We start from the raw sequence: 21,244 nt of genomic DNA, 5'->3' as shown, positions 1-21,244 counted from the left end.
ACAAAACAAGGACAACACCTTTTCCTCGCAGCAGCCCTTCAAATACCTGAAGGACAGTGCTCATTACCTACCCCATTCCCCCCTTTAGACCTCTCGCCAGGCTTTAATATCACTAATTCCATCCATTATGAGTCCTTTCCTCAGCATGGCCATCCTCCTTTGGAAGCCTTCATATCTGGAATGCACTTCTGCTGAAAGAAACAGAACATTCCAGATGTGCTCAGACCAGGGCAGAGCATATGGGACTACAATCTTCCTTGTTCTAGACTCCATGCTCTTCTTTATAAAGCCTGGGATCCAATCAGTTTGTGTGTCTTTTTTTAACATGGCACATCACCATCTAATGGCAGACTCTGAATAAATGTGTAAGGGACATCAGTCATTCACTCTAAATACAGAAGAAAAGAACTAAAAGAAAACCATCTTACCCATGTCCTTATTCTACCAACTTCAAACATTTCTTCAAAAGAAGAGACAACAGCAAAGAGTAAAAACAACAGGCAGGAGTTTCCCTCTTTTGTTTTTGGGTGGTGGGTGCAGAGAGAAGACAACACAAATTGGATCCACCAAGGCAATAGGTAATGTACTAATAACTGCTATCACTGAGCTAGAATGAGAGTCTAGTGCTCAGAAGGGCTGAATGTTAAGTCAGGGGACCAGGGTCTCAGTCCTGCTTCTTTTGCTTCTGGATTGTCTGACTTAACCTCAGAGCTGCAGTTTGCACATATAGGAAATGAGGGTAGTAAACTACATGCTGCTCTGATTCCTTCCAACTCCAAATATATGCCCCTGTGAACTTCATTCATGATCTATGAATTGCATACTTTTAGTAATTATTTTAGTAAACTGAAAAATATATAACTTAAAATTGTTTTGACATCACAGAATGTTAGAATTGGAAGGAAGCCCCAAGATGTTGTCTCATGACACGTGACAACATACACGTGAGAGTATTAGAAAGACTGCTGGAATTGTATTTGGAAGACACATTTAAACTTGACCTTCTTCCCTTATGAACATATAGTAACCTTGTATAAATCACTTACCCTCACTAAGCCTCAGTTTCCTCATCTGTAAAATAAGAGTAATAATATTTAAACTACCCGCCTTTCAGGGTTGTTTTCAGGAAAAGATACTGTGAGTTATAAAGCATTACATAAAGTGAGTTATTCTTAAAAAGCCATGGCCAGGGCAAACCCAAGATGGCAGAGTAAATGAGCATTTTTTCCAAACTCTCCCAACATTCTCCTCTAAACAACTTTAAAAAGTCTGCCAAAATAAATTCTAAGCAGCATAACCAACAAAATGTCAGAGTTGGTCATTTTTCCAGCCCAGGACAGCTTAGAAGGACAGAAAGAGAAGAATGCAGCACTAGGCTGGCTGGCTGGCTGGGAGCTCAATGCAGCTGAGCTCACCAGCTGTCAGCCTTGGAAGAGATGGTGGGAGCAGCAGTAGCAGAGGTACTCAGTGCTTAGAAATGGTTTGGGGATTGAACATCTCGTTAGAAAAAATTACAGGGAACCCCACTGCCTGTGCCAAGTGCTAGTCATTTAGCAACTCCATTGACTATTACCCAGTTCTAGGTTACATTTCCAGGGAGGATGGGAGTGCTTGTGGTCTCAAGGGAGCAGGGTCCCAACCTAAATAAAAACCAGATGTAAAGCAGATCAGTGACCACACCTCTCCCTGATCTCACCACCTCAGGAGCACCAAAAACTTGCAGGCCCCCAGAACTAGGTGTGAAAATAGCAGGACATAAAAGCCTGAAGCTCAGGACAGTCCATACCCCTCCCCCACACAGAAGTAAGCAGAGCAATACTCTACTATGAAGTTTAAAGTCAAGAAATAGGCTGAAAAATGAGCAAATGACAGAAATGGAAAACATGACCATAAAAAGCTATGACGATGACAGGGAAGCCCATGAAACAAACTCAAAGACAAATGACCTGAAAACATCTACAAACAAGAATAAGATTGTACACAATTCCAACAAGAATTTCTAAGAGAGTAAAAGCAAGGATGTTTTTTAAATAGCAAAAAAAACTTTTAAATATCAAATGAGTGGTAAAAGGAAACTGGGAAAAGAAATGAGAAGCATGCAAGAAAATTATGAAAAAAAATAATGGTTTAATACAAGAAGAACCAAAAATATTGAAGAAAATAAGATGGTGACTTAACTTGACAATATCAGAATTGGTCAAATGGTAAGAGATACAAAATTTCAATGAAGAAAATAATTTCTTAAAAACTAGAATTAGTCAAGTAGAAGCTAATGACTCCATGAGACATCAAGAAACCATAAGACAAAGTCAAAAGAATAGAAAAATAGATGAAAATGTGAAACATCTCGCTGAATTTTTATTACACAGGAGAAAATAAAGAGGACCTGGCAACACCTGAATCTCACCCTCATCTGAACTGATACAAAGAGGGAATTACACACACACACACATGCACACACAATACACGCATGTGCATGCATGCACACACACATACACATACACATACACACACACACAAATACCTGGGGAGAGACTTACCTAACAGGGAAGTAGGAGGCAGAAAGCACTAAGTAGAAAAAAAGGTGAGGAAATAAAAGAAAGGAAAAATTAAGGGAAGCAGTGGTTAGAAGCAAAACAGACTTTCGAGGAGGGAAAAGGGTAAAAAAAAGATAATAAAAAGAAGAGAACAGAAGGAAAGGGACAGCTAAAAATCATAACTGAATAAAAAGTTGATGAACAGACCCATGAAATGGAAGCAGACAGCAGAGTGCATCAAAAACCAACAGGAAGTGGTTTACAAGAGACACACTTGAAGCAGACAGGGGCCACCTTCAGTCATCCTGATCTACATCAGCTACTGGACCCAGATAACTCTGGAGGAGAGAGTGAGGTTGGTAACTGCACAGCCCTCCCGTACTTAAATCCAATTTACTTGCAAGTTATGGCACCATCTTCCTGATGTCATGGCCCTCTTCGAGAAGGACAAATAGCTTGAAACAAACAAGGAGCTCCAACAGAATCTATTATGCTTCAGCTGAAGTAAAGTAACAGTGGTCACATTCATGATCTCAGACAAACCAAATTCAAAAATAGATCCAATTACAAAAAGTAATCTGGGAAATTATATTTTGCTGAAAGATGCCACAGACAATAAAGTAATATCAATACTAAACATGTATACCAAATAGCATAGCATAAATTCTTGAAGGAAAAGTTAATTACAAGAAGAAATAAATAGTAAAATTATAATAGTGGAGGACCTCAATTTAAATCTCTCATATCTAGACAAATATGATGATAAAATAAATAAGGAATAACTTAAGGACAGAAAAGTTATATAAGACAGACCTCCGGAGAATACTGAATGGGAACAGGAAGGAGTATATTGTTTTCTCGGCTGTACATAGCACCTTCAAAAAACTGACCCTGTATTACAATATGAAAACCTCTCAAACAAATGCATCCTTTTCAGACTATAATGCAGTAAAAAGCACATTCAATAAAGGACTTTGGAAGCATACATTAAAAATTAATTGGAAACAAATCTAATTCTAAAGAATGAGCAGGTCAAAAAACAAATCATAGAAACAATTAATAATTTCATTAAAGACAATGAAACAGTATACTAAAATTTCTGAGATACAGGCAAAGCAATACTTCGGGAAAATTTTATATCTCTAAACAGTTGGTAGAAAGGGTAGATCAACTACAACAAAAAAACAAAACTAAACAAAAACATTAGAGAAGAAAATGACTTTAAAATTCTCCACTTAAACACCAAAATGGTAATCCTGAAAAAATAAAGGAGAAAAGAATAAAATTAAAAGTAAAAAAGCCACTGAACTGATAAATAAAATGGGGAGCTAGGTTAATGAAAAAACAAGAATCAAACTGATTAACGGTAAATTTGATTCTTAAAAAGAAAACTAAATTGCCATTATCAAAAATGAAAAGAGTGAAGGTACAACCAATGAAGATGAAATTAAAGCAATTATTATAAGCTATTTTATCCAATTATATGCCAATAAAGCTGATGATCTGAATTAAATGGATGAAGATTTACAAAAATACAAATTGCTCAAAATAACAGAGGAGATAATAGAATACTTAAATAACCCTACCAAGCTATAAATGAGTTCTCTAACAAAAAAAAAAAAATCATAAGGATTAGATAAGGATTAGATTATTTACAAGCAAATTTCACCAAGCATTTTAAAAGACTTAAAAATACATCTCAATACTACATAAGCTATTTCAAAAAACAGGTAATGAAGGGGAAAAATACCAAATTTCTTATTTGATGCAAATATACTTTTGATACCTAAACCAGGAAAAGCAAAAACAGAAAAAGAATAGCCCTGTTTCCCTAGTGAATATTGGTATAAAACTTTTAAATAAAATGCTAGAGCAAGGTGACCTCTGCAACATATCACAAAAATCACACACTGTGGCCAACTCGCATCTATAAGAGGAATGTCAGGCTGATTCAATATTAAGAAAACTAAAAGCATAACTGACCATATCATTAACAAAGAAAACAAAAATCATATGATTATATCAACAGATGCAGAGAAAGCTTTTAATAGAAAATAATACTCATTGCTATTAAAAACATCAGAAAACTGGGAATAAATGAAGCTTTTCTTTATGTGGGTGCATGGGGTAAGCAATCCGGGGGTTAAGTGACTAGCCTAGGGTCACATAGCTATTTGCTGTCTGAGGTCGGATTTGAAATCAAGCCTTCTTGATTCCAGGGCTGGTGCCCTATCCATTGAACCACCTAGCTGCCTCTTGTATCTTTTCTTAAAACGGTGAGTAGCATCTATTGAAAGTCAAAAAGATGCACTCTCTGGAACTGAGAAAACCTAGAATCCTTCCCAAGAAGATCTAGGGGAAAATAGAGATGTTCACTATCACCATTATTTTTCAAAATTGTACAATATTCAATATTATTCAATACTGTTTCACCATTATTATTCAATATTGCACCCCATATTATTCAACATTGTACCAACCTACCACCATTATTAAATTATCGTACAATAATTAGAAATACGAGTTCTAGGAATAAGACAAGAAATAAGTAAATTAAATGAATGAATACGAGTAAGCAACAAGGAAACTAGACGATCATTTTTTGTAGCGATATATACCTTTGCAGTGGTCCATACGTACAGAACCCAAGAGAATCAACTAAACACTAGAGGAAACAACAAAGAACTTTAACCAAGTTGCAGGATATAATATAATCTCACATAAATCATCCTCATTACCATATGTTACCAACCAAACCCAGCACGAAGAGCTAGAAAGAGAAATTCCATTTAGAATAACTACAGACAGCATAAAATATTTGAGAGTCTACTTGCCAAGACATACAGGAACTATATGAACATAATCCACAAAGCATTTTTCACACAAATAAAGTCAGTTCCAAACACCTGAAGAACTACTGATTGCATATGGGCAGGCCAAGTCAATACAATAAGAACTACAATTCTACCTAAATGAGTTTAATTATTCAGTGCCATATCAATCAAAGCTCTATTTTATAGAGCTAGAATAAAATAAGAAAACTCATCTGGAGGAATAAAAAGTCAAGAATATCAAAGAAATCAATAAAAAAAGTGAAGCAAGATAAGTCTACACGTAATTAGATCTCAAACTTTATTACAAAGCACTAATTGTCAATAAATCTGGTAGGTTATGAAAGAGTAGTGGACTGTGGAATAGATTAGGCATACAATATGACTACAGTAACCTAGGGTTGGATAAACCCAAAGATCCAAACTATTGGGGCAAGAACTCACTATCTGACAAAAACTGCTGGGAAAACTAGAAAGTAGTCTAAGTAATCTAAGCACAGTACAACATCTCACAGCACATATAAAGATAAGGTCAAAATGGATACATGATTTTGATATGAAGAGTGATATCATAAGCATATTAGGAGAGCATGGAAAAAATTACCTCTCTAATACATGGGTAAGGGAGGAGTTCACGACCAAATAAGAGACAGAATGGATCACAGGTGGTAAAAAAGAAATTTTGATTACATGAAATGAAAAGTTTTGTATAAACAAAACCAATGCAGCCAAAATCAAAAGAAAAGCAGGAAATTGGGGAAAATTTTTTATAGCAGGTTTCTCCAATAAATCATTCATTTCTCAAACATATAGGGGACTGAGTAAAATTTATAAAACTGATGTGAGTGTCAAAGTATGTGAACAGTTTTCAGAAGAAGAAACCAAAGCTACCTATAGTCATATGAAAAAAATGCTCTGTCACTAATAATTAAAGAAATGCAAATTAAAATAACTCTATAAGTACCACAACCTCGTATCCATCAGACTGGCTAAATATGACAGAAAAGGAAACTGACAAATTCTGGAGGGAATGTGGGAAAATAGGGACATGAATGCATTAATTATTTGGACATAAATCCAACCACTGTGGAGAACAATTTGGAACTATGCCCAAAGGACTATAAAACTGTGAATAACTTTTGACTCAGTAATACCACTACTAAGTCTATATCCCAAAGAGATCAAAGAAAAAGGAAGAGGACTCATATGTAGAAAAATATTTGTAGCATCTCTTTTTGTGGTGGTAAAGAATTAGAAATTGAGGGGATGCCCATCAGATGAGGAATGTCTAAAGAAGTTGTGGTAAATGATTATGATATAATACAGTCGTAATGTGAGAAAGGAAGAAGTGAACGATTTCAAAAAAACCTGGAGAGGTTTATTTTATGAGTTGATGTAAAAACACTGTACACAGTAACAACAATATTGTAACATCAGCTCTGAACAACTTAGCTTCTCTGATCAATCTCCTGAGAGATTCTGATTGTACATTAAAGCATTATTTCACTTTTTTTCTATTTTTCTTTCTTTTTTGAAAGAAGGCTAATGTGGAAATGTTTTACATGACTTCATATGTATAATGAATATCACATTTCTTCCTTTCTCAATGGGGTAGGTAAGGGAGTAGAGAGAAAAAGAATTTGGAATTGAAATTTTTTTTAGAAAAATAGCAAAGTTTCATTTAAAATTATTAAATAAATTAAAAATTAATATTAAAAATAAGCAAGAAGGTTAATTTAATTTTTCAAAATCACAGAATATTGGCAGTAGAAGGGACTTCAAAGATCAGAATTCAATTTCATCATTTTAAATGAGGAAACTAATGTCCACAGAAATAAAATTAGATGATCAGAGATTTAGAGCTAGCAAGGATATCTGAAGTCAATTAGTCCAAGACTCTTCACTGTATTGAGGAATAAACTGAGGCCTGAAGAGTATGTAACTTTCCCAAGGTTAAACAGGCTGTGCTCTCTAAATCTAAATCCAAGGGTTTTCCCACTCCGCTCCACTGCCTCACATCTATAAATGAGATGGATTCTAAGGTAATTAAATTGCAAATATACGTTAGCTATAATAAAGAACGAGTTAGAACAACAACATTGGCATTAGAAGACGGTTTTCTCAGGTTTAGAAAATGACAACCAAAGTCTAACTCTAAGTCTAGTGATAGATTTGTCCAAGATCACTCATCGGTTAATAACAAAACTGGAAATTGAAATCTAAGTCTTTTAATTTCTAATCCAATACTTTTTTTTTGAAAAGGTATTATGAATTAAAGATTTATTAAGATTATTGCTCATTTTTATAACTTATTATTAGGAGTCTTATATAAATATCAAGATTATGCCAGCTGTCTTGCAGACTTTCTATTTTGCCATTTAATTCACATCTATATTTAATAACTTTCTCTTATTACAATCTGATGCAATTCAAGTGATAAATAAAAAATAAAATCACATTAATGAGAGATACAAAAGACCTGGAAAAAAATGAACTTTGAATTAACCAGGTTCAGATTTTTTTTCCTAACAAGTACATAAATCAGGAAGTAGGATACACTGTTTCAAATAGACTTATCAGGCTAATGAGATTTTGCAATACTCAATTATTATAACAAACTCCCTCCAAAAAACTCAAGGTCTCAATGAAAGTGACTGAATTTTGGAATCTAAACTTCAGATGGCCTGGATGAGACACTATTAGACAGCGATAACACATTGTCAAGTAACCTAAAAATCAGTGTAATATAGATCCAACCTCCCTGGCTTTCTTTGAGTCCCAACTAAAATCTCACATTCTATAGAAAGTCTTCCCCAAACCCTCTTAATTTCAGTGCCTTCTCTCTGTTAATTATTTCCCATTTATCCTGTATTTAGCTTACTCTGTCTACATTTGTTTACATGCTGTCTCCCCTATTAGACTGTAAGTTTCTTGAGGGCAGAGTTTTTCTTTTGCCTCGTTTTTGTATCCCTAGTGCTTAGCACAGAGCCTGGTATGTTGTAGGCACTTAATAAGTATTGGTTGATTTATTGACTGATCGATATTGACCCTTTGATTTAAAAAAAAAAAATTTGACCCCATCCTTGGAGTCACCACATCTATCTCCCTTACCTCTAGTCTAGTTCTGAGTCAGAAGGCAATCAAAGTGTCTCCAAACTTGCCTCCCCTATGACTATGATAACAACTATCAATATATTAAACATATTAAACTCCGTGCCACCCCACTGTAAGTCAGGCACTAGAGAAACAAGTATAAAGAATAACGTAACTTCCACACGCAAGGAGCTAAGGAGACAGACTGGATATGGTAAGGGATTTAAATACAGATTCTGAGCTGTAGCAAGTTTAAGGCTGATCAAGTCCACACTAAGTCCAGCACTAATGTGACGAGCCCCAGAAAGTGAATGGACACTAGGTGCCTAAGGAAGGGAGAACAGGACCAAGTCAGAAAGATCCAGAGCAGGTTAGAGTGTCCACACAGATCAGAATCAGGCTGGTGGTCATGAGTACCCACTGAACTTCCAGCCAGGACAAGTGAGAGAGACCTAGACTTCAAAATGCAATTCAGTACACAAACACATATATTTACATGTATACAGAACCTCACATATGTGCAACATAGTTAAACACAAGATAGTTTGGGGACAGAGGGCACTAGCAGTTGGAAGGGTCAGGAAATTGTGTAGGAAATGGTACTTGAGCTATGTCTAAAACAGGGTATATTTAATCTTTTGTTTGTCATATGGACCCCTTTGTTAACCCAGTGAAGCTGATGGACCCCTTCTCAGAATAATGAATTAAATAAATTAAATGCATAGGACGATTACAATGAAAACCAATTATACTGAAATATGGTTTTCAATTTTTTTTTAAAGACAGTCACCACCCAGACGTTAAGAATGCCTTGTCTAGAAAGAAGAGAAAGACTGTACCAGTGGGAGGTAAAGAGTAAGTGCAGTGCAAGCACATAAGATAGGAGGTGGAATGACCTGTGTGAGGAAAAGACCACTGTGGCTGGATTACAGAGCGCAAAAGGGGTAGTAATGTCCAATGTGCTGGGAAACATAAGATGGGGTAAGATTGTAGAGGGCTTTAAATGCTAAACAGAGTAGTTTATACTTAATCTTTGAAACAAAAGAAGTCACTGAATTTGACTAAGGTAGTCACATAGTCAGATCTGCACTGCAGGAAAATTTCTTTGGAAGCTGTGTGTAAGATTTACTACAGTGGCAAGAGACGTGGAGCAGAGAGACCAATTAGGAGGCTGTTGTAATACTCTGGGTGAGAGATGAGAGATGCACCGATCACTGGGGTAGCTGTACAAGCTACTGGGGTGGGAGTGAGAGAGGCTGTGAAGGCAGGGAAGCTAAGATCTGACAAATGATTAGTTACCTAGGGTGAAGGAGAAGGAGGAATCCAAGAGAATGCCACCATTATTTACCTCAGAATCTGAAAAGATGATAGTGCCTTTGGCAGAAAGAGGGAAATTTGGAAGAGGGAAGGAATAATGAGTAAGGGTTTAGATCTACTGAGTTAAAGATGTCTTGAGGACATAGTTTGAAATGTCCAGCAGCAATTCATGATGTGGGACTGAAGTTCAGGGAAGAGCCTGGGGCTAGATATATAGATCTGTGAGTTATCTGCATGGAGATAATTGTCAAACTTAAGAGCTGATAAAGTTACCCAGAGAGTGTAGAGGGAAAAGAGAAGAGGCTTTAGGAAAGAGCCTGGAGGAACAAGGCTCCGAATGATGAGCTAGGAAAGGATCAGAAGAAAAACTCGTCGGTCAGGTAGGAGGCAAGGAAGGAGAGAACAGTGACATAGAAACAGAGAGATGAGAGCCTGACTTCCAGGAGGACAAGGGACCATATCAAAGGCAGCAGACGGGTTGGGAAGAATAAGGACTGAGAAAAGATCATCTGATTTGGTGATTAAGAGATCACAAGTAACTTTAGAGAGAGAAGTCTCAATTCATTGGTGAGGCCAGAAGCCAGACTGCAAAGAGTTAAGGAATAAATGAGGAGAAGTGGAAGTAAATATTGTAACATTTTCTGGGAGTCTGGCTGACAAATGGAGAAGAAATAAAGGACAGTATCCTTTTTTAAGGGCAAGATAGGATGAAGGATTTTTTAAGGATGGAAGAACCTGAGAAGAATGTTTGAAAGCAGGTAGAAAATAACCAATATCTAGGAAAATATTGAAATTTACAGAGGGGGGAAATTGAGGATGCAGTTTACTGGAAAAGATGGGAAGACAGGATCAAGCACATATGGAGGAGGGTTCGCGTTGGCAAGGAGAAGGCTCACCTCCTTCTCAAGGGACTGGGGAATGGAGAAGAAAGGAGATGATGTGCCAAGGAGCTTTGAGATGAAGAGAAGGAGAGGAGGCTCATTTCAGATGGTCTTCATTTTCTGACTTAAGAGGCAAGGTTGTCCCCTGAGACACAGAATGGAGTAAGAGAGGCTTGGGAAAGGAGGAAAAGGTTTAGCATGACTTCTGTAGGGAGTGAAATGGGGACTCGATCATAATAAATTATATTTATTAAATAATAAATAAAAGGACTGCCTTCCTATAGAAAGGACCCAGCTGAGGCTGGATAATGAAGAATTTTTAATGTATCTGGTCTGTATGGCTTCTTTGATTTTCTGTAGCAGGAATCACCTGTTCAGGAGACTTCATGATGCCTCTCATACTTAATCAGAGTAGGGAGAGTAGGACTTCCCATGAAATACCTATTTCAATATAGCACTGCCTCAGCTACAATGCAATCCTTCAGCCTAGGCTCTAAAGAATACATCATAGCAAAGTTAAAATAGCTATCTAAAATATTCTGCTAGACCTTAACAAAATAGAAATGGGATGATAAGGAATAAATTGATGCATTTTATTATGGTATTTTTTTTAAAGAGAGGGAGGGTGGAAAGAACATTGGACAATCTGGGTTCAATTTCTGGCACTGCTACTTATTGGCTAAGTGACCTCAGACAAGTCACAAAGCCAGTTTGATCCTTAGTTCCTCCATCTGTAAAATGGCAATGATAATATCCATCTTATCTAGCTAATGGAATTATTAGGATTCAATGATTACAAGAGATATGAAAAGGACTAGTCTCTAGGTACCAAAAAAAAGATACAAAAACAATTAAGCTGTTACATTTAGTTAAAAATTTTAAAGAGTAAGTTGGCATATTTAGTTAGAATTTTTGCTTAAATAAGAAGTGATGTGGTATAGTGGAAAAAAGCCCCACTGTATTCAGAGTTAGGAGAGGTAAGTTCAAAGACCAGTGCCTCAACTTTATAACTGTGTGACCATCTGAAAGTCAATCAAGCAGGCAAAACGTATTTATTAATTGCTCTCTAGGTGCCAGGAACTATGCTAAGCAATGACCATCCAAAAGAAAAAGAAATGGTCCTTGCTCTCAAGGAGCTCACATTCCAGTTTCTTCTTGTGTAAAATGAGGATAGTAATACATTCTCTATACTGCAAAAGGCTACAGTGAAGAAACTGCATAGCCTTTCAAGTACTATGTGTATTATATTATTACTATAAAAACCAGAAAGTGTTGTCCAAGTATAAGGCATTGTTCCCTGATAACATAAACAAAAAATCTCCAGGAAGGGCTTCAAGCTTTTCCACAAAAAGATTTACTATTCTTTTTGTTCATTACTTGGCACTGATGTTGTTTGGCCCAGTTTGGGTCCAAAATTGGGGGGCTGCCTTTTGTTTGGGTTATCTAAGGTACTTGGGAAGCCCCACAACAATTCTAGGAGACTGGCTGCCAATATGGGAAAAGCAGGGGAAGGAAGAAAGGAAGAAATGACAGTAGTTGGTTCTAGGGTCCTGGGAGATGGATTGGGCTGCTCTGGAGACAGGGGGTGGGGTTCTTTGGAATTTTATTGCAAAAGTTCTTCTGTCTCCTCTTGGACCAGAGACAAGAAAGGCTTCAGATATGGACAGCTCCTTGTTTTTTGGTCCAAGTCTGGGTCTGGAAAAGGTCAATGAAAGCCAGAACAGGGCTTCCAGGGTCCCTAAAGCCACCCTAATATGGATCAAAAATAATCAACAACTCTTACATGTAGCTCTTGGGTAATTTTTTTGAAGCTTCTGGAGTGAGCCAGATTGTAGCTAACTAAACGATGTCAGGAAGCACTTGGCAGCAAATGCAAAGCCATTTGTGGGATTGGAAACATTTATACTAACAGTGAAACTAGATCAGCTTGATCAAATGTTTCAGCAACGTTTAGAACCTGGTGCTACAGAGGTGTGAAAAATCAGAATCCAACTACTATTAAGAAACTCTTGCCTTTGCAAACCCATACATTTAACAGGGTCATAAAACAAAAGTTTGTGTGTCAAACACCCACTCTTGGCATCCTTGACTTGGCGACCACGCAAGAGTACTGAAAGTCTTGATTTATCTTTAATCCTCTATATGTAAAATTCCTGTTTTCATATTTTTATTGAAAAACCAAATTTGGAGAGGGGGGTAGCTTGTGGTCGTTTATGTTTGTTTGGGTTTTTTAGAATTTTAGTTTGAAGTTTTTATCATTGTAAACTTGCCAAATATCCACAAACATGAACACTTTCATTTACAAAGAACAAGAAAAGAAGACTCTATATGAAACTGCAAATCTCTACTATGTATAATCTGGTTTTAAGTATATTGAAAACGTAACATCCTAGTTCCAAACCTGCACTCCTTGGATCTGTCTCCCTATTGATTTCTTTCTGTTCTAAATCATATTTTTTTCAAATGCTTCATTAATGCTCTTTCCTTTCTTATCCTTGTATGGCACCACTGTAATTAGAGCCTTTGTCTCCCTAAATTCTCTCCCCCTCGGCTCCCCCACCTCCAGAACAAATAAGCAGAGTCAAGCAAACAAAGTGGTACCTTGGTCATAGCTGAAAAGTTCTCTCATTCTGTACTTCTAGTCTAAGAGGTAGGGAGAAACGACCAGTTAATACGGAAAAGTAAGAGGAAGTAGTACAGTCCAGCTCTCCCCACAACTACTTCAACAATGAACTGAGACAAAAACCAGTTCAAGGAGTGATAGAGAAACAAATAAGAAACCATAAAGAGTCATCTTTTCAGTCAGATTAGAAATTTGACCTATAGTCAAGGGACCCCAGCAGGAACTATGGAACAAGGTTGGACTTAGATCAGGTACTCAGTGCTCAGAGCTCCAAGCAAGGCCAGAGGTATGGAGATACCCAGAGCTGATCCTGGACTCAGCCATCAGTTCAGGTCAACAGGACTGGAGGTTTCCCAGATAGCACTGGATCAGAGTCCCAGAGCTCCCAGGCAAGTCAGTTATATGGGGCCGCCAAGAGCAGATTGCTTGAAGAATGTATAGACAAGCAAACAAAAAGATAAAAGGTTACAGGCTACATGAGACCAGAGATACTAAGATACAACCCAGAAGAGGAGAATTACAAACACCTACTCAGAGTAAAACACAACTTGCTCACAAGATCAATTTATATTACTAGAAGAAATGATGAGTTTGTTTTAAACAGATTAAAATATTTTAAATGTAATGAGAGTGATTCAAGAAAGAACAGGAAAAGCAATGAGAGCAATGGAAGAGAAACTTGGAGAGAGAAATTGAGTTTTATCACAAGGAGTATACAAAACCTTAGCCAAGTAATAGCCTGAGGTGTGAAACTTGGGGAGAGGTAATGGAAAGAACCATTCTGATTCCCTGTTTTTCCAAACTGAAGTTTCTGGGTATCATTATGAAATTAAGCTATTTTGTTGCTGCTAACAACCCCGGGAAGCACTCTCTTGCTGTACCGCATTTGTTATATCTAAACTCTAGCAACTGGCCAATGATAGGAGAATTCTCCAAGTTTCCTCAGTGAAAACTATTTTCAATAGACATCTTGTCCAACAGGGCACTTCCCCTCCCCCCAACCCCAAGGAGCTAACTACAATCTTCCTGAAATATTAATTCACAGTTTAATTTTAGGAAATCAACTGACCCAGCGACATGAAACTCCAGGTTGATAAGTGATCCTTATTACAATTTCTTTTTCCCCTGAGTGTGGACACTTTACTCCCCTCAGCAGGGGTTCAAGCAAATCCACTGTCACCTTGGGAGACGTTGAAATAAAAACCTGTCCTGCTATTTATACCTAGTTTATGCATTAAGGATTCACCAAATGCAATAACAAGTATGAAGGTAATGATGACATCAAGGAAAGGAAAAGCAACGTTATGTACCAGGATGCTGAACTTGGACCCATCCCACCTGTGACACTCAGTAGCAAGTAAGGTAATGTCTCTGAGTTTCAGTTTGCTCACCTGTGGAACGGCAACAATAATATTGATAGTAACTTCCAATAAAGTTACTGGAAGATTCAAGTGAGACAGTGAATGTGAAGTCTTGCAAGTCTGAGAGGAAGCATGACATTGGAGATAGAGAGGCACAGTGGCACAGTGGATAGAGTCTGAGCATAGAATCAGGAAGACCTGAGTTCAAACCCAGTCTGATACTTATTAGCCATGTAATTTGGGGCAAATAACTGAACCCCTCTTTGCCTCAGATTTCCCATCTGTAAATGGAGATGAAACAAACCCTACCTCCCAGGGCTGTTATGAGGATCAAATGAGATAGTAACTGTAAAAGCACTTAGTAGAGTATCTGCTGCATAGTAAATGTTATATAAATGTTAATCATTAGTTATTATTATTGTTGAAGTCCTGTTTCAGAAATATCTCTGGGCAAATGACTTAATTTCTTATTGTTCCAGGCAATTCTTTAAGGCTAAAGTTGCAGAAGTTACTATTTGCCTTGGTTGAGGGGAATTTTCTCTTTCCAGGAGTTACCTGTACCAATGAGATCCTCTATCTCTAGAAATGTCTATTACTATTTTTTCTACTATGACTATGACTGGCAGTAGCCACTATAGTGAGATTCATCAGAATCTGGGGTCAGATACAAATGATGTTGGAAGGAAGCTCTGGCTATTTACATAGCCCATGTGGATGTGGGCAAAGTCATTTGTCCTTTCTAGGGTCTAGTTTTCTCATCTGTAAAATAAGGAGGCTGGATGAAATGACCTCTACATTCTCTTTCAGTTCGAGTACTGTGATCTTATATTATAAATTTGAGTGAATCATCAGGCAAAAGAAATAACCAGGAGTCAGAGTCAGAGGCATGTTTCCAGGAAACAGAGAAAACAGGATGCAAATCTGGAATGCAAGAGATCTGATTCAGGTTGCCAAGACAAAATCAGAAACATGAGAGGTTTGGGGAAACCTCCACAGCTCAGGCTCGTAGCCTGAACATGATAGAGCTGAGAGACAGGTCACCAACAGAAAAGAAAATGCATATAAGTGCTAAATAATTGAGGGTATCTTCTCCAACTGACCCCAGTGAAGATTAATCCCTTTCCTTTAATTCCTTTTCCATAGTCTCAACAAAGTTGATATAATATATTTTATTATATTTTCTAATATAATTTGCTTGGGTTTGTGTATCAGTCCTGTTTCCACAAATACCGTGGAATTTTCCTGAGAATATGGATGTGTGTCATACTTGTTTTGCATCCCCCACAGAACCCTACGTAAGAAGGGATTCTTTTATAGAAACTACAACTATAGCAGGAGAGATTTAGTACAATTTCCTTATAGAAACATCTTAGACGTGGATTCTTGGCTTGATGGTCATGAAAATTTGTATATTTGGATCCATATATACACATATAATATGCATATATGTATATCTATAGGGGTGTATATGCACGTTTTCATGGAACATGTGTGTATAGACATATTTCTATGTACACATCTATAAATATATCTCAATATCATTGCTTTCCTTTGTAATCCTATGTATTTTATTTTATGCATTTAAGACTATTATTCTGAGGAGTCAGTCTATGGGCTTCACCATACTCCCAAAGAGGTCTGAAACACATCAAAAGGTGAACAACTTCAGTCTTAGAGAGTTGCCCAGAGCAATGAGAGGTTGACTTGGCCAGTGGGATCAAAGGTAGTACTTAACCCCAGGTCCTTCTGGAGTTAGGGCCACCTGTACTTTGTATGTGATATTATGCATGTTCTATTAATTTTTAACTATGACTTTATTGTATTTGCAGGAAAGAGAGGAGGAGATGATATTTAGTTTTCTAGCTGGACTCTATATACAATGACATAAAGAAGTAAATTGGAGGGCTGGGGAAGGATTTACTAAACTGAAATTCCATTAACAGCTGAGCCTAAAAACCTGTATCTAATAATGGTAGTATCTCATTGGCAATTGTGCTTTATAATTTTAGGTGAATTTGTTTGCCTGAAGAAACCTTTGAGGAAAGCAATGAGAATATCGTCAATATCATCATCATCGTCGTCATAATCATCATTTTATAGGTGCAGAAAACAAAGCTCAGAGAGAAGGGGTTTGTCCCAAGTCTCAGAAATAATAATAAGCAGCCCTTGAACCTGAACCAAGATCTTTTGATTCTAATTTCATGATCTCCTCATTGGAATATTTATCTATGCTATTAGGTGAAGAATATTTATAACATTTTATTTATGAACAGCCTTACATCTTTTTTCCCTCTATCTGATACAACAGTGGTACAACTACTAAGTATATCTTTTAGGTAAAAATAGATGCTGTTATTTCCCTAAGAATTAAATTAAATTTAAAAAAAAATCATCAATGCAGCCGTATTCCACCAAACTAAAATGAAAACAGAAGTTATAAGGATGAGAAAGTAACATTTTAGTTCAAAACACAATGTCATTTGTTCTATCAGTTTTACAATAAGATATAAACTTTAATTATGAATGGCTGGGGTATCAGGATAGGGGGAGACTTAACAAATACTAAGTGAGCTGTAAGCTTTTTTTTTTTTTTGCCCACTCTAATTATCTCTGTCCTAAACTAGATTTCCTTTTAAAATAATTAAATGTAATAACAAAACTCCATTTTTGTTTTTAAAGAATTTTAGACTGCTTTAAACTTCAGCAGAAAAAGTTTGAAACGCCAAGGTGATTTACACATTCTGGTAACTAAGAAATTGTTAAGTTCTTAATAGTAATTATTTGATTATATTTTTAGCAACTAAATAATTACATGAGCTACACTGTTTTCCACATTATTACTTCCTAATAATTCTATCAGAGAAGAAAAGTGGGAAAGGTGAAAATACAATCAAATAATAATAGTTATTTTTGCAGGTGCAATCAAGAGATTGAAATGTTGGTTAAATGAATAACTACTTTATGTAGTTTCAATTTCTTAATTCCTGATTTTTTTCTTTATTTCCAAGTGCAAGAAAAAAAAATTTTGCTTTTCAACATGAGTCTAAAAAGGAATATTTTGGGTCTTACAAGTGATCTGAAATAATAGTTTTTATTCCATCTGATGATTAAAGGTAACATCTTACTTTGCTAGGGATAATATTCTACTTGATTTTACTCATTTGGGTGGTAACTTGTTTTAGGAGAGCTGGTGGTCTTGAAATCAGTAAGCCCTGGACTGATGTTCTACTTCTGACATATGGTTTGTGTTACCCCAGGCAAGTCACTTGACTTCAGTGACCCAGAAAACTTTCTAAAATTATAATTTTTAGAAGTAATTCTTATTTCTTTTTTTTAACATCATGATAGTTTTCCCCAGCTTCCCTCTCCCTCCCAAAGACTCACCCAATATAACAAAGAGTATTTTTTAAGACGCCTCCTTCACATTTTTCCTTCAAGTCTTGCTTTAACTTTATCATTTTGTTACATTCACTTTTGAACTGGGATGGGGGGGTGCTATTTCCATTTACATTATGGTAGTCATTGTACATATTATTTTCTTGCCTCTGCTCTCTTCACTTTGCAATAGTTCATGTAGATCTTTCCATGTTTCTCTGTATTCATGGCATCATTTCCTACAACACAATAATATTCCCGTATTTTTATGTACCACAATTTTTTTGGCAATTCCCCAATAGTTGCGCGTCAACTTTTTTCCAGTCCTTCACTAACACAAATAAATATTTTGGTATATATGGGAACTTTCTTCTTATCAATGGCTTTCTGGGGGTATATGTAAGGCACATCTCTGTATAATCTCTGGGTCAAAGAGTAAGGACATTTTAGTTGCTTTATTTACATAATTCCAAATTGCTTTCCATACTTGTTGTACCAACAATCCGCTCCACCCACAACACATCAGTGTGCCTGTCATCCCATAACCCCCTCTCACATTTACTACTGCCATTTTTTAAAAACTAAGATTATAAATTAAACAACAGTTGTTGATTTGCCTTAGTAGAGTGAGTTTCCTCACCTAGAATTTCCCATGCCAATGGGATATCATGATCTGGTTTCTTCCCTCCCTACCACCATCTTACCTGAGTACTACTGGATAAATTATTTTTTTACTTCAGTAATAAATCATTTTAGTGTGTCAGAACATAAGATCATAGATTCAGTGCTAGAAGGAATCTTGGGAGTAATCCAGTCCCCCCACTTCATTTTACAAGTGAGGAAACTGAAGCTGTGAGAGAGAAAGGGATATACCTAGTTATTAAGGTAATAACTGGCAGAATCAGAGTCTGACTAACTCCCTATTCTGTGTTCCTTTCACTGCACCATGGCATCAAATAAAAACTAATAGTTCCCCGAAAACCTAAAAAACATAAATGTTTTCTGGTCAATTCTTATATTTACCTTATTTTTGGTTCTCTTACTTCAGGACAGCTGACAAATACTCCCCCAGGGCTTGCACATGTTCCCAAATCTCACACCAATTCTGCCCAAGGCTGCCACCTGCCTGTAACTACAAAATTCTCTCAAGTGTGTAGGAATGGCCTTTCAGCATTTCTTTCTGACTTTACCAATTCTTATTTTCCCTATATCTTCCAGTTAATTATCTTTTCAAATTTTGGTACCTGTGCTTATCATTCTCTTCCCCTCAAACTCCACTGTATTTCATATTTCCTAGGTTCTGTTCTTTGACCTCGACTTTTATTTTATCCCAGCCAATCCCCCAAAGTCTTCTTCGAATGCACTTCATAAAAAACTCAGATTTATTTCTTGAGTTTCGTTCTCGTCATTAATAAGCATTTAAGTATTGACACTGTACTACTGAATGAGCCTAGTAAGAAATAAACCATTGACCATTTTCCACAAAGAATTCTGACAAAGCTGTTCTCACAAAAGATTCGATAAACATCACTGACCAGCGAGAGCTCTTTGGGACATATACTGAAGTCAAGGTCAAATAGAAGTTTGCCAAACACAAACCTGCAGATAGAGAAAGCAAAACTCACAAGAGGAAGTGGTCAGAATTCCAGAGAAAAGCCTCAACCAAGCAAAAAACATAAGCAGGAACTTTGGCCATTCCGCTGTTGTTTCCAAATGCTTCTGACAATAATAAATGTATACCATGCAAAAACAAAGTCCTCTGCAGATTAATGGATTTCATAAAATAAATATTAAGCCAGATTCTCCCAAAGTCCACCCAGGTGCAAAAGCCTAAATCCAATAGGATAATCTGGTGAAACTTCATTAGGACCCTCACTAACCCATAAAATGTCTTAAGGGGTCAGGGGTTTCACCTAAGCTTACATCTGCATTAAGTAATAAAAAGTTTACTTAAATTAGAAGGATAAACAAATTTCAAGGGGAATATTTAAGCTAATTACAAGAACTGCTTTCAAGTACCCTCAAGCACTTCAGAGGATACATTTACATAGAAACAATTACTATGCTAATAATCATCATCATCACCAAGAATGACTATTTACTGTGCTCTAATTACACGTTTCAGGTATATAACTGGTATAAGGACTTAGTCAAGTCACTGCCCTCCAGAAGCTTAGAATCTTGCTAGAAAGAATGGAGTGGAGGGAGGGAAGGGGAAAAAGGGAGAGGAGAGAGGAGAGGAGAGAGAGGGAAGGAAAGGAGAAGGAGGGAGGGGAGAGGGGGACGGAGGGGAGAGGGAGGAAAAGAGAGAGAGAGAGAGAGAGAGAGAGAGAGAGAGAGAGAGAGAGAGAGAGAGAGAACGAACCCAGGATAGTAGAGAAAGATCAATGAAGGAAAAAGAAATCTGGGGACAAAGGTTTCTCATGCCTATCTCCTCCTTTGTTGCCTGTGAGAATCATTTCCTTCAGATCATTTTCAGGGTACAGAACACAAAAAGGACAGTAGCTGAACTGGGGCTCTCTGTCGTCTTTGTTTATGCAGAGGGCAGCATTCTTTGGGGACTTAGACTGCTACCTGCATTGCTATCTTCTGTGGCGATGACCTGACTTCAGTCTGTAAGGGCACCTCAGGGTTGCTATCACCAAGACAGAAGTGGCACAAACCTTGAGAAAGACTTCCTGCTGGTAATGCAAGTAGTCAGAAGTTGCTATAGTGTGGACAAGTGTGTGAAGATGAGAAAAAACTCAAGAGTAGATAGCAGGTGAGCCAGATGTGGATAGCAGATGTTCTGGGTTCATGCACACAGGTCAGAACTGTCAGGTGTTTGGGCTAGTGAAAATGTGAAAAGAATGATGTACCTTCCTTCCTATATTCCATCTTTTTTCTTATAATCTAGAACCTGCTTTGAGATCTCTGATTCACAACCTCCTTACCTTGATCTTTCCCATGATCTGCAAGAGAGCCCAGTGTATGGGTACTGGCCCTTGGGACCCAGGAAAAAAAAACAAAGCAAACAGAAGGTTTCTGGAAAACAAAGGAATAGAGGCTCTCTTTGTGGAAAGCATTTAAAAATTTCATTTTTGCTAAGCTTATGAGTATAAGAAGTTCACTGGTTAAGAAAAGAACACCTGGGTGGTAACTGGGGTAGAGTCATAGATTTTTCTGTAATTTTATTTTAATTAAGATTCACATTTAATCATCTCAGAGTCCAGGCTGAGAATCCAGT

The 21,244-nt window shown here is 36.9% G+C and overlaps 1 protein-coding gene across 7 annotated transcripts in view; it reads right to left on the bottom strand.

Moving 5' to 3' along the window:
• Positions 1-21,244, bottom strand: part of SSBP2 (single stranded DNA binding protein 2) — a 402,471-nt gene that overhangs the window by 286,442 nt on the left and 94,785 nt on the right. Inside the window, exon 1 of one of the 7 annotated variants that reach the window (XM_072606241.1) lies at positions 18,028-20,255. The exons of 5 other annotated variants lie outside the window; for them this stretch is intronic. In XM_072606241.1, the coding sequence (XP_072462342.1) occupies positions 18,028-18,173 (146 nt within the window). In that variant the 5' untranslated portion in view covers positions 18,174-20,255. Of the gene's footprint in view, positions 1-18,027; positions 20,256-21,244 lie in introns of those variants that run through there. One more of the 7 variants, XM_072606239.1, reaches the window with a different exon arrangement.

Source organism: Notamacropus eugenii, chromosome 4 (genome assembly GCF_028372415.1).
Source record: "Notamacropus eugenii isolate mMacEug1 chromosome 4, mMacEug1.pri_v2, whole genome shotgun sequence".
NCBI classification, from domain to species: Eukaryota; Metazoa; Chordata; class Mammalia; order Diprotodontia; family Macropodidae; genus Notamacropus; species Notamacropus eugenii.
This window is presented reverse-complemented; position numbering and strand designations above follow the sequence as displayed.